Source organism: Oryzias melastigma, linkage group LG5, assembly GCF_002922805.2.
Source record: "Oryzias melastigma strain HK-1 linkage group LG5, ASM292280v2, whole genome shotgun sequence".
In the NCBI taxonomy this organism is placed as follows: domain Eukaryota; kingdom Metazoa; phylum Chordata; class Actinopteri; order Beloniformes; family Adrianichthyidae; genus Oryzias; species Oryzias melastigma.
Genome location: NC_050516.1, coordinates 14,547,660 through 14,561,589, shown reverse-complemented (window position 1 = coordinate 14,561,589; position 13,930 = coordinate 14,547,660). Strand labels below are relative to the sequence as shown.

The following is a 13,930-nucleotide window of genomic DNA, read 5'->3' as shown; positions in this document are numbered from 1 at the left end:
AAAGCGCTCGTCTTAAATAAATACTTACACGTGAGACGGTACTGCTCAATTTCAGGATACAGTTTGTTTTTCCAATAATAACTTCAAATACTGTCATGCTCTCTGAATTACAAATTATTAATTTCTTCTAAATTACATTCACGCTTCTGGATTCCGCTCCTAAAGCGGTGCAGTAAAGTGCTTCAGTTGTTTGACATTAGCTGAGGCATGTGATGTGCCTCCTCAAAAATCACTCCCGAGTTAGTATTCAAGAATCTAAGTATCGCCACGGCCGGAGAGCTGGCGGCTGAGGCGGCTCTGATGTGCACACATGCAAATGCGCGCACGGCCAGCGCCAGTGTGGCAGCAGGACAGACATGTGTTGGACAACATGGACTCGCAATGAATGTCGCGCAGAGAGGAAGGCATGAGGCCCGGCTGCCTGTCAGTGTCTGTCCACATGCAAATGAAGCGACAATCGGAGGCGGAAACACGGGGACATTTGATGCAGAAATATGAGACCAAGACCATCTGGATTATTCTTTTACACGTGACAGCATGGCCAAATATTTACACACACACGAGCAGGCCACACAAACACACACGAGACAAGACAGACCATTTTTAATGGACAAAGCAAAGAAACAAACTAATTTAGGAAAAGTGTCTCCCTCATCAGTATATCCACCACACGACCAGAATAAAGACTTTGAAATGTCTAAGAAGGACGCTTATTTACTAAAGTTTTAGTTTTTGTCTTAAGTTCATTCTCCTGCATTTGGGGTCTACTTCCTTCACCGACACAGCTAAGACCAAACAGCAGAGCATCAGGATAGCTGGGCTCTCCTTTAGAAACGGAGTACAAATGTCAGAATTACGGTAAGTTCTCCTCTGCAGTCACCCAATTTAGTGCTCAGTACAAGAGATTACAACAAAATATATTCATTGCATCTGTTGTAAACTAACAGACTATTGGCTTTCCCCAAAAATGTGGCCTTTAACCCTCATGCTATCCTTGTTTGCATTAAAGGTGGAGTCATCTGGACCCCACAAGACAGCACGCTAAACTTTTATCTTCACAGGTGTCCGTGGCAGACTTAAAATCCTGTCCACCTTTCATGGGACGGATAATACATCTATATAGGGGTGGGGGTCATCTGGACCCCATAAGAGAGCACGAGGGTTAAATGAATTTTGACCAACAGAATATTTTTGATGTGAGACAATTCATGTCAGAAGTGATTTCATATTAAAAAAAAAAAAAGAAAATCCATTATAAAGTCCATTTTGGGGTCTGGAAATCAAGTATGCTGTTAATATTCTTGTTTTTTCAATGGACCTGTTTTGCATCTGTAGAATTTGAAAGGACTGATGGACATATGTTACAGTGACAAAATTTTGGTCAGTGCAAAACTTTGGTTCAGGGTCATGGTTTAGGTAAGGGACTTGGTGATGCATTGTTTCAATAAGATACCCAAAGACGAGAGCATGTATGTGCCCTGGTTAAAAATTGTTAATCCTCAAGAATCATCATCAACGTTTGGAATAAGATTCTTTAAAATAAAAAAAAAATAAAAAAAAAGAGGGTGACAAAAGTTTTTATCTTTTATTCTTTGAACTGAAACGTTTTTCAGCCACAAACACATCAGTGACAGCTATAGCCAACAGTGATAACGGTGATACTCACAGGTACGTCTACATACTTGGAAGCAGCTTTCACCTTCACAGAGAAGAGAGGAGCAGTGAGTCACCTCAAGAACAGAGGCTCAGACTCTACATGCAGACATGAGCTAACATACACGCTTAGGAGGGACATCAGGAGCAAAAATGGGATAAACCAACCATCTCAATGAGCATCCACACATAAATACAACAAGAACAAGTCTTGATGGAAAGATAAAGCTTTAGTCACATGAGCCCATACAGACATTGCGGGTTTTGGGGTTGTCTGGACCAGTAGAGGGGTGTAAAAGCCTCTTTTCGCACATTGTATTGACCCGAAAGGGCAGTTGTGACTAAGACTTGAGACGGAAACCAACCACAGACACAACAAGTGTTTTTACCAAAACTCAAGCATCAAACTTGGTTCAAATACTCTGGTTGAAAAATTACAATGAAGACGGTGGCCATTTTCCAAGATGGCTGCCATCCAAAGAGGTATTCCCAAACCAGTGATGTGTTACAGAAACTGCACAACTTTTTGTGTTTGTGAGATTTTTTCATAAACATTATTGTGCTTGAATGTCCCAAATGGAAAGAATGGAATCCGAAACATCTAGCTTTTGTTCCAAACTCCATTGGTTTTCAGCTACAGAAGCATTTTTTTTAATTTTGTATTATATATGATAACCAAGAATCTAAAACTATGTTTGCATTTTGGTAAATTCCAAAAACCAAGGCTCCAAATAAAAGAAGAAAACTAACTCTTTCTTTTTTTAATGTGAGAATATGTTTGATATTGCAGCAGACATCTTGGACTCTGTCTTTTTTTCACTGATGTGAGGGTTTACATAAAAAAGAATGACCATGCCTTTATTAAATTTTGTTTCATTTATTAAAAGTGGGTTTTGCTGGTTTTGTTTGGGTTTTATCAAACCACAGAAACCAAAATATTTTTTTAATCTCCTTGCCTTGATTACTTGAAAAATCTAAACCATAAAAAAAAAATTCTAGCATAAAAAAATTTAAAGGTTGAAAAAAAATTGCGAGTCTAGTCTAAGAGTTTGCAGGCAGTCCTGGTGAATTTTAAAAATAAATACCACTGTGCTCCATTCTGGCATCTTTCAACAGATAAAACCCAAACTCCAGAACCAGACTGACCAAAAACTTTTGCTATGGGGAACAGAGATTCATAAAAAAGTGCATCAATTTGAATTTAAAAATATGTATATTTAAAAAGAGAAATGAAAGAGTGAAAATGATGTACTTACTGTAAAAGACAGGAAGGAGGAGAAGAGCGTTCCTTCATCATATCTGGAGAGTTTGGATAACACACTCTCAAGAATCACGGCAAACTGAGAGATGAGAGAGATTCACGTCAGGACAGATCAGCTCTGGAAAAGATCACCTACTTTTCACAGTTAAACCAATTTCTTTTACAGTAAAAATCTTTTTTTTTTCTCCAACAGCAGTAAGAGGTCATTTTTCCTCATATTGGGAGTTATTCTGACCCTACAGTCCACAGTAAAATGATACTGTTCAGGGAAACTCTGATGTGGCGTTAAATCACCGCCTTAAGGATTCACACCAGTAATAGTGTTCGGTTAAACCCAAATACCACCTTTACCCCCCAGCCTTATCCCGACTCCGTCTTTGACCCTTTCCATTAACCCCCACTGCACCCCCCTGGTTTCAGGGGCGGGCGTTCCCCTCAAGAAATGATGCACAACAACGATGCAGTTAAATGTCATTCTATGATGCTGCGAGCTTCTGACATGTTAACACTATTCTTTAACAACTGGTCATTCATTCATTCAATGATTCGATTCATATCATAATACTGTATGTGATTATTGATAATAATCATAGTCAATATTGGTTCATTTTGAAATTATTTTAAAATGGTGCAAGTTGAGTTGATTCCATTTGTATGAGGGGAAAAAGAGTGATCTCTAAGGTTCTAAAGATCAACTCTGTGATACTTTGAGTAGAAATCATCTCTTTGAGGAGTTTCAGTCAGGATTTAAAGTTAAAATGATTGAAGTTAAAATGCTCTATTGATAACAACTGTCTCCTCATGGCTGCAGATAGTGGGTTTACTTCTGTACCTGCTCATTTAGAACCCTGTGCTGCATTTAACATGAATGATCCGATCATTTTAGAACAGACTGGTCACTGCTTTGGTCATATTCCTTAAAAGTAGCTGGAAAAATGTGTGTCCCTATGGAATCACATGTAATGTCTTTTTTCCTGCACAAGCTTTTGTAGACTTATTTAACTTATTTTAAGTAAGCTGAAATCAGAGCAGCTGCAGCCTTCACAATCAGCATGAATGGACATATGGTACGCCTGTTAGTGATGACAGGAGGACAGTGTACACTCTTTATACCTTGGCAACCAGCAGAGTTATCATCTCCTTGACCGTCTCCTCGATGAGATTGTCGATCTGGGAGTGGTACTGCCTCTGCAGGAGCAATAAAGAACATGTGATGGAACCACATGAAAACCATACATGTGTTCATTTTCTGGAGACATGAGAAGAGGCAGACTAATATAACATAGTTTCATTAATTCTTCAGTTCTCTTCAATCGATCTTGATAAAAAATCTAAATATTCTAGGGCAGCGGGGACAATCAATATAGAGTAAAACACGCCCTGAAGAGATAATTCTAAGGAGATGAATACAAAAAGCTTATTATGTTAAACGGGGTTCAAGTATATATGAGGAAATAAAAATAAAAGCTAAAATTTTAGATTGCCCTGTTTTCCCAGTTTTTCTAAAGCATGTCAGCCCTGAGAAGTTTTGATTCTTTCTTAAAACTTTTCTTTGCCTGATTTAAATTCCACCTAAGAAATCCTTTTATTCTTTTAAACCAGATTGAGAGTCATTGTATTTTCATTCATTTTGTGAGGCTATTTTGTTTTGTTTTAACTTGATATTGTTTTATTTGTGATAAGTAAAACACTTTCATAAAAATCTATTTTTTAGGTCATATCCAAACCGTCCATTTTGATTAAAGCTTAAAAACGTCTTTTTTCTTTAAATGATCTAACATACGCTGAACTGTTTGTCCACAAACAACAACATCTATGAAATCATTTCGTGATGATTTGCAGACGGAGCGAACAAATGGCTGTCATGGAAACTCGGCAGCGAATTCTCTGCCGCTAATCTGTTTCCTCTTTTACAGAACGGCGAAGAACTCTGCTGTAATTAATTCATTGTCGGCAAATGTATCAGTGGAGATGGTGGAAAACATGAGATGTCTCACTTCTTCCCCATGTATATTCAAAAGCATCTACACATATGCTAATGAAATCCAAACAATTCAAATGAAGAAAGACAGAGAGGGAAAACTGACAGATAATTATGCACTTGGGAACTGATGGGGGGGTCGAGCAGAAATTTTTCCAACACTTACCCACTGTCTAACAAACTTCCACATGGCACAGAGAGGAGGGGGGTACAAGAGAGATGCAGTTCATGCAAAAATAAAGATGAAGAACAGAAGCAGAGAAAGAGCCATCCATTCACTATTTATAAATACACAATAAGGACAAAGACAACAACAAAAGTATCACAATATAGGCTGAATTCTTCATCTGTTGTCTGACCAGTGCTCACACAGGTAGACCTCCTACCTCCTGCCCGAGGTCCACAGTACACAGCTTGGCGGACTGCGCCTTGGCGTCCACCATCACGTTGAACATGGTGCAGATGGACTGAGGCACGCGGAAGTCTGTGGTGCGGCTGCTCCTCTGAAGCTTGGCCTCGAACGCTGCCCGGGTCCTTCAGGCAGAGCAGAGAGAGTCAGGAGCGTCCGGAAAGTTGGACAGCTTCAGCTCGGACCGCTACATCTTCAAACTTTATTCAGCACATGGTGTTATTGTGAAGAAACCAGCTAACTGTTTATTTATTCATTTATTTTTTGGGGTGAGAAAAGTACAAAAAATAAAAAACATAAATGTGCTTTATTAATATATGTTGAATAAAACCGTTTACTTTTATAAAGTAAAAAAAATATATTTTAAGGAATAAATATCAAGACTGATGTGTTAAATTTCCTAGTAAAGGCAAAATGAAGAGTAAGAGCTCTAAAGTCTTTCTTCATTAAATGTTCTCGTGCCCTCAGTCCTCAGACTGTAGCGTGCACGTGACAGCAGACATGTCTGAAAATAACTTAATGAGGCTCCTCAAGCACGCTGATGACAGTCTGGCCTCGTTTCAGCTGCCGTACCGCTGATGTCAAAAACCGTCCAGGTTAATTGAGATTCTCTCTTTGTTTACTGTTGGAAACACTGAGATTTGCAGCACTCGGGTTAATTTAACTGAAGTCTTCCCAGTCATAAGAACTTATAAACTCTATTAGCTTTTTTTAGAACTAGAGAAATTTCAAACACATTATATATACACTATGTCTGCCAAATTGTAATATATAATTAAACTCTGTGTCTGGTGACTGAAGTACACATTGGTCAGGTTTTCACAGCGATGAAGTCTTTTATGAAGCTTTTCTCCTCTTTGATTAAGCTAAAGCTCCGCCCCCTCCTGCACATCAAACCAAGCTCTCGACTCACACTTAAACTGCAGTCAGTACACAGAGAACACGTTGACCATGGCGCGTCAGAACCTCACCGCTTCACACAGGACTCGATCATGTCGCTGGACATCAGCTTGAGCCGAGTCTCCAGGTGTTTGCCGAACTCCTCTTCAGGCCAGTGAAGGTCTTTGATGAAGGTCTGCAGAGCATCCAGCTTCCAGAAGAGGTCCTCCGATGTTCCAGAGCCGTTACTGTGAAACCAGAAACGCTTTGGTCTTTGACTTCTCAAGGCTTTGCTTCCACTTATTTTATTTGACTGTAACTCAGAAGCTTAGGGGAAATGAGGATCCAAATGTTACTATATTTGGACTTTCATTTAACTTATAAAATTGTGGAGATGTTCTGCAGTTTTTCAGACATAAGTTCATTGATGTTGCAGGACTGAAATGATGCCCAACACTTTACTGAGGCTGTGTGTGCTGAGATACTCATTACGCCATACATTCTGATATATTTCCTACATGTTCAATTTGTTTCAAACAGGAAGTGGTGAAAACTTTTATAATTTAACAAGTTTTTATCATTATAAAGTCCAGATATATTTGGTCTGTTGTTAAGTTTTAAAACCGGAAGTTTTCAGGTAGGAAAAGTGTTTCTGTAGAGGGAAAAAAGGATGAGACCAGGACTAAGACCGTCAGAACTCTGAAGACAGGTTGTTCTTCAAAGGGAACCACGAGGAATAGCAGAAACTTCAGGGAAAACGTATAGAGGGAATTTAGTGAAACATGCAAGTTCACAAGCACCTGCCTGTTTTCAAATCCATGTTGGTTTTTGGAAGAAATGAACAACTCCCAACTATCTGATTACTAAACTTAGATATTTCAGGTCTGAAACAGATGTGTTTTGTGTGTTTCGTTTATTATTTGTTCTTGTGAATTTGCATTTTTCAAATAAAAAATGAGAGAAGAAGCTGGAGCTCAGACTCCACAGCATTTCCATGAGCGCAGTAGAGAGGCTGCAGCTTTCTACTTCTTCCAAAAAAACTGAAAAAAGTGGTAAAATAAAACAGATAATTTAATGTTTTTGTATTCCATAAACCTAAATGCTCAAAGTTTTCTGATAATTTCCTTGAAATAATAAAAAGCAACTTTAATTTGTTTTCCTAAAATTTCTCATTCAAAATATGCTTTAATGGTTAATCTGAAATCATCCGGACGTATTTTCATGCATTTTAAACAAAGTTTAGATAAAAAAGTGAACGATTAGAAAGCTGCTGCGTCGTCCTTCTGCCGTTCATGTGAAGTGTCCTCTAGAGTTACACACTACGAGTCATAGTCAGCTGCCGTCCAGGCGAGTGGGCCTAAGCTGGCACTGGGCCCTGACAGATTTGGCACTGTGGGCATTTGGATGTTGACACTGGGCAGAGAGCTGGTTATGCTCCTGTGGAGAGAACAGCAGAGGATAGAAGACACGTGTTGGAGGCCGTCACGCCGTCTGATGGCGAGCCTTCTTCACTTCGGTGTGGACAGAGACCCCGCCACTCTGACACATTTACCAGGAGCACCAAGTCAGCTCAGTCACTCAGAGTCAGCCATGTTTTGGTTGAATTATGTCGTTAATATGTTAGTTAAGAGAGAAAATGAGAAAAAAAAACATCTTATTTTGAAGAACAGTTTCAGCTTCCTGTGAACTAGAACACTTTGGGGGAAAAAATTTTAAGAGATGAACTGATTATGACCATTTTAAAGCTGCACAATAAAACAGACAAACTTCTTACTTGACAGGTTCCCAGGTTTCCCGCTCAAAGCCCCTGTGGATGGACTGAGCGATGGACGACTCCATCAGGTCCACGTACCGCACCACCAGCGGCGCGTACAGGTCCTGCAGGTGTCTGTGGAACTTCCCATTGCACAGGTTATCTGAAGAGTGGAAAGATGGGGAGGGAATAAGACATGGAGGTGAAAGAGCTCTCACACAGATGAGCAGTTTACAGCCGACTGTGAAGAGATCAAAAATCTCTATCGCTGAGTGTGTCCGATCTCAGTTTAACCTTTCAACACCAGAGCTTCAGCTCCAGTGTTTACAGTCTTTATCATTTAGTTCTCCATGCCTCTGTTTGGTGCAGTGCAATTCACGTGTTGTCCCCCTTTCGAGAGAGACAGATTCCAGGAGGCTCGTCCAAGCTCCTGTCCTTGGCCGTGGACCACGCCTCGGGCTCGACTCGCACCCCCAACTATCCCCCAGCTCATCTGGATGAAGCCCATCTGCTAAACTATTCAAACATGTAGTGGTAGAGATAGAGAAGCAAATTCTTCTTTAACAGTCCTGGTACATCGCCTGTCAATCCTTATAGAGGATCCCTCCTTCATATGGACTTCCTTGAGGTTCCTCCTTTTTTTTCCCAGACTCTGATTTTATGTTTTGGACTATTACCGTTGTGTAATTGGGCTGTATAAATAAAATTGAATTATTTTACCTACCATCACTTTTCAACGGTTTATGCTATTAACATAACTCCAGTGGATTCTGAAGCAGAGAAAAGCAGTCTGGCACTGATATGCAACACTTTACATTAGTATCAGTGTGAACCCAATATTAATCCGATAAGCTCTTTGCGTAAATGGTTGAAGAGTTACTGTAGGTCACAAAGCGTTATTTAGGTGTTACTAGAAACATCTCTGCTGTTAAATGGTTAACCTCACCAGTGATCCTAAACTGTGAGTTTGAAGGTAACACACATCTGCAGCGTGTTTGCAATGTAGTTTCTGAATATGTTGGTAGCGGCAGAGAGAAAATCTATTACTGTTCGATGCAGCTGAAATGATGGCTGGAGACTATCTGAGTCTGTGAAGCACAGAACTGTAAAGCTGCAGCTGCAGAAATGGTCTCCATCCACGATCTTACACTTGTGGGAGGTCCAGGTCGCGGGTGCAGCAGCCTCAGGTGATGGAGGCTGTCAGAGGAGCGGCTGTGCTCGAGTCTGCAGCAGCAGGTATGACAGAGCACTGCCACGCTTCAATCTCACCAAAAAACAAAAAGTCAGAGCGAGTCTGGGGGGGTGTTTCTAAATCCGGCCCATCACACACACATTCCAGAGTCTCCGCCGGCGCCCAACTGGTAAAAAGGCAACACTGACAAAGACCACAGGAGATAAAATGGAGGCCATTGTTTGCTAATGTGATGCCTCACGGCTCCGCAGCGCGTCTGCTTTCCCTCTCCTTGTTTTTCTCCGCGCCCCCCCCAGCCTGTGTTTGTGTGTTGGAGTCAAGGTCGATGATACACAGGAGGTGCGATGTTTGTTGTGTTCCCTGATTGCCACTCTCCAAATTAGCCACTTGAGCGGCTGCTGTCCACTTGGATGTGTTGAGTCCAGGGGTGTGCTGCAGGCCCCGCCCCCTCTGCTGCAGACCTCATTAACTCCTGGAACGGCGGCACGACTTTGGCGCCTGCCGAGTTCTACGGCTATTTACTGCAACATAAGTGCACCGCTGAGGGGCAGGCAGAGGACGACCTTCGGTGGAGAAGATGTCCCCGTAACGATGGAGTTTTTTTTTACTCTGCTGGTGGTGGAAGTTGGAGGGGGGGGTACTGTACTATTTTGTTGTGGTGCGTTTGTCATGTGACCTGAACACAGCCAGACGCCACCATATTATTATTGATCATTAAGAATGAGGTATGGGGCCCAATCCCAGCCCAGCAGGGGCCCTACCTGCTTTTTATAGGAGGAACACAGCAGCAGGCGGGGCAGGACGCACATCACTCATCTTTGATCATGAAAAATCTGAGATCTGCATGTTTCTATAAAAATGGAGACTGGAAACATCAACATATTTACTCTGTATAAACCTTTACTAATGTCTGGAACTTAAACCTTCTTTTGTTGGAGAAATGAGAATAGGTACAACCGATAATTACTGATTTGTGTTAAACAAAAGTTTCATTTTGCATCTCAAATATTTACATCCAAACAGCAGGACTGTCTCTAAGATTTTCTGCACACGGCGACATGCTGAAGCTCATTTGAGGGCAGGTGATGCGTTCATGGTTGGAGCAGAAATCTGGAAAAGAAGGGCTCCATCTGAGAAACACTCACATCAGCTGTTGCTTCGCTGCTGTGACAACATAGAAGTGCACCTTTGATAACAACAACAGTTCAAGTCTGTTCTCTTTAGTCGTCAGTGATTAAAAACCAAAGTGGATCCACACTTGTGACTTGCCATTATTTTAGGATTTCATTTTTGACAACTTCCTCTTTTCCGTTTCATTAATGTTACTCTTTCCTGAATTCAGCACCACCATGAGGAGCCCAAAATTATTGACTTGTTCTTCAAAAAAACATTAATGTTTAGAGCTCATGTTGCATTAGTTTTTTTCTTTATATATATAAAGATTTTTTTTTTTCACTATTTATTGTTATCAGCACAATGTGGAAAAAATGTGGAATGTTCCGTTGCGTAAATGCTACATACCATTACTTTGCTTTAACAGTCATTCTGGTATTCACGCGTTTAGCTTTAGCAAACCTTTCCTTTAGATTCTTTGCAAGTTCTTGCAAAAAAAAATGCTTGGTTTATTAAAACTATTGAAAAAATTAAAACCCATAAAAACTGTTTTTTCAGAGCAAAGAACTGCAAAAAGTTTGCATTTACAACAATCTTTCAGTCTTTTATTAGTACACATTACATATTAAAAACTTGCAAACCCTCGTTTAAAGAATCCATCTTAGAAGCAATATTTATAGATTTTATTATGAGATGTTAAACATTTTTTTTTTTCAAATTTTGCTTCTTTTTTTTGGCCATTTCAGAATTTTTAACCATTTCTCTTTTACGCAACAGCATTTATTTACTTCCGTTTTAATTTATCTAATCAGCTGTATTAGTTATGTTGGAGCTTGCAGCTTTTTTGCCTTTTGATTTTGTCTTTTATTGAATGTTTTTGGCTGCGTTTATCTTTTTTGGCAAACTTATTTAGAGAAAGTGTTTTCTTAATTATACAGCCTACAAACTCTTAGTACCTAATCTTTTAAGATTGTAACTATCATCATTCACAATGGATTTTTTACTGTTTGTGTATGATTTTGAGGCAGAGCAATATCTGATGTTCAGTGGGTACAGGGTTGTCTGGTTTTATTGTAGCTGATCGACAGGTAAATGTAACAAACATAATTCAGAATTTAACTTTTTCACTCTGCAACAGTATTTTCATGGAGGGCAGTTCTGATCTTTGTCTTGACTCACAAAAACCTTCAGTTTCTTCAGGAGATTTAAAGCTACTGAAAGCCAACTGACAAACATTGGAAATGGCTTCAGTCAGTGTCAAGTGCACCCTGAAGCCGCACACACAAACACACAAGCCTACGTGTGTGTTTGTGTGGAGAAACAGGGCTCAGCTCTGGGTGCTGGTTGCTGCAGGTCAGCTATCTCTCTAATGAAGTGCATGCAGTTGCCTGCAGGACCTCTGTGGAGCTGTCCGTGGTCCTGTAAAGGATCTACTCCACTCCTCACAAATCGGGCTCAATCTGCCGGGCGTTAATTGTCCGTGGGGAATGCTTCCCCTTTTGAGTTTGCCGGTCGGGAGTCAAGGAGAAGGCAGAGCGCGGCGCACTTATGCGGCTGAACACCGAGCTCGTTATGCTCACTTGTTAGTGTCATCAAATTGGCCTCCCTGTGATTTCTGCACATTGTCGGGAGTGTGAAGGTGGCAACTGGACGGCATAACAGTGCACGTGGTTACAGCGTGCAACAGCACGAAAAATCTGCAGAGCCGGCAATAAAAGAACAACACAAACACAAAAATAAATATTTGCTTTGATGTGGGCAACATCGTAAATATATCTGAACTTTCCTCTTTTGTGTTCACCCTCATATCCATTAATCAATCTACAGCTATTTAATTTACGAACCATGACTCATGAAACTAGGTGTGAATGTGTGTGTGGATGGGTGTGTGATTGAGGCCCTGCGGCAGACTGGCGACCTGTCCAGGGTGAACCCCGCCTTCGCCCATCAGTAGCCGGGTTAGGCTCCGGCACCCCCGCGACCCCGAAAGGGACGAAGCGGTCAAGAAAATGGATGGATGGATGGACTCATGAAACAATCGTCTGACTTGGTTAAAACTCATCTGAGAAATTAGTTTCTGTGTTTGTCTTTGCTGGTAGGAAGTTATCAATAGTTAACATAATAAAAAAACACAATAGTAATATTTAAAGTTTTATACAAAATAACAACTGAAGGGTTACATGCCATGTTTTAGCTTTACTAGTATATTTCACGAGTTACTGAAAACTACTTTGAATTCAAGATTCACCATTTGCAAAAAACAACTTTTTTTCTTCATTCTTAACCCAAGTCTCGACACAAAGTTCTGCCTGAAATCATGAGCAATTTAAAAGAATGAATGATGATTATCCCTTTACAATTCCTATCAGAATCCAAATAGTAAATAAGCTGTTTCTAAGGGGTTCCCTGCTCGTCATGATGAAGAAGAAATTTTGAATGTGAAAATTTGAATGAGAGAAAGGACAGGGTGGATGATGTATGCAGCTGCACAACTTTTGCATATGTGTTATGCATGCACCTCCACAATATCTGTAACTGCACGATTTATGCAGCTGTGTAACATTTGCAGCTGTGCAATGTATGAGGCTACAAAACTAAAACTGTTTTTGTTTTCCACTCCACCACCATGCTGCTTCATTATTCACCAACCTCCAATAGCTGTCTTACATTTTTTCACACTTACTGGATGACCTATTAGCATTACTGGGAGCAGCGTAATAGGAAGTGGGGAGGTTGCGACACTTGTGGCAACCCTCTGAGTTTTCTGAGACAAGATTTGTCATAAAGATGAACATCCTCAGCGATGTAGCAACACGTGAACGTTTTAGGATTGACCTGCAAATCTTTGGACTCCCCCACAAACATTAGCAGTTTGTCAGAACCTTGGACTCATTTTAGCTCTGATATGTTTCTGATTCTGCGTCATGACCCGGCTGGTGTCACATTTCTATCATTCCTGAATCTGTGTCATGGTTTCATCAGAACCTTGTCAGCTGCAAACATTCCGAAACAGGCTCAGACTCACAGTCTATCCGCATGAAGTCATTGAGGAGCTGGAAGAGCGGGAAACTGTCCCAGCTGTCAGGTGGCTGCACCTCCAGGGCGGCGTCCATGTCGGCTGAATACAGACAGAGGAAGGTCTCGGCGTGCTCCACCATCAGGTCTGACCACCAAGCGAAGGCCTGCACACAGAGGAGGAGATTAGGTCCAAGAGGAGAGTGGAGAAATTTAGGAAAAGAAAATTCAGCTGGTTAGACAGAAACACAGAGTGAGTGTTTTACAGTGAACTCTTGACAGTCACACTGAGTGCAGCAGGAGGCTGAGGACGCAGGCATGGAGGCTCTGCTTCACTTTTTAATCAACTTGTTGCTTTAAGGACTTCCTGTGTGGCCTCCAGGGAAGCTCCTCACATCTTCGGGCACAAACGAGCGCTTTAGCACGGAGGACGGCTGCCGGCCCGCCGGGGAACCGCCGCTCCTCCACTTAAACACTCGCCCCTCGCTCCTTCAGCGAGTCGATCAGGAGCCAGCGAGGCAAGCTGCACTCTCGGCAGCCTCGGAGGAGCGAGCACCGCACTCTCATGCACACTTTTCTCCATGCACCTCCTCTCTGTCGAGCCCTGGAGAGCATCAGCAGTGTTTGCTCATTCACATCACGCTGTCTGTAATGTGAATGCTCCCTCTGGCTCC

General features: G+C 41.2%; 1 protein-coding gene across 18 annotated transcripts in view; it reads right to left on the bottom strand.

Annotated features, from left to right (window-relative positions):
* Positions 1-13,930, bottom strand: part of cadpsa (Ca2+-dependent activator protein for secretion a) — a 121,418-nt gene that overhangs the window by 34,469 nt on the left and 73,019 nt on the right. For 8 of the 18 annotated variants that reach the window (XM_036211913.1, XM_036211914.1, XM_036211922.1 and 5 more), the window contains 8 exons: positions 13,267-13,423; positions 7,958-8,099; positions 6,276-6,431; positions 5,282-5,429; positions 5,062-5,076; positions 4,028-4,102; positions 2,910-2,993; positions 1,667-1,699 (listed from right to left, as the gene is read on the bottom strand). In XM_036211913.1, the coding sequence (XP_036067806.1) occupies positions 1,667-1,699; positions 2,910-2,993; positions 4,028-4,102; positions 5,062-5,076; positions 5,282-5,429; positions 6,276-6,431; positions 7,958-8,099; positions 13,267-13,423 (810 nt within the window). The remainder of the gene's footprint in view (positions 1-1,666; positions 1,700-2,909; positions 2,994-4,027; positions 4,103-5,061; positions 5,077-5,281; positions 5,430-6,275; positions 6,432-7,957; positions 8,100-13,266; positions 13,424-13,930) is intronic. The other 10 variants (XM_036211915.1, XM_036211917.1, XM_036211925.1 and 7 more) reach the window with 3 other exon arrangements.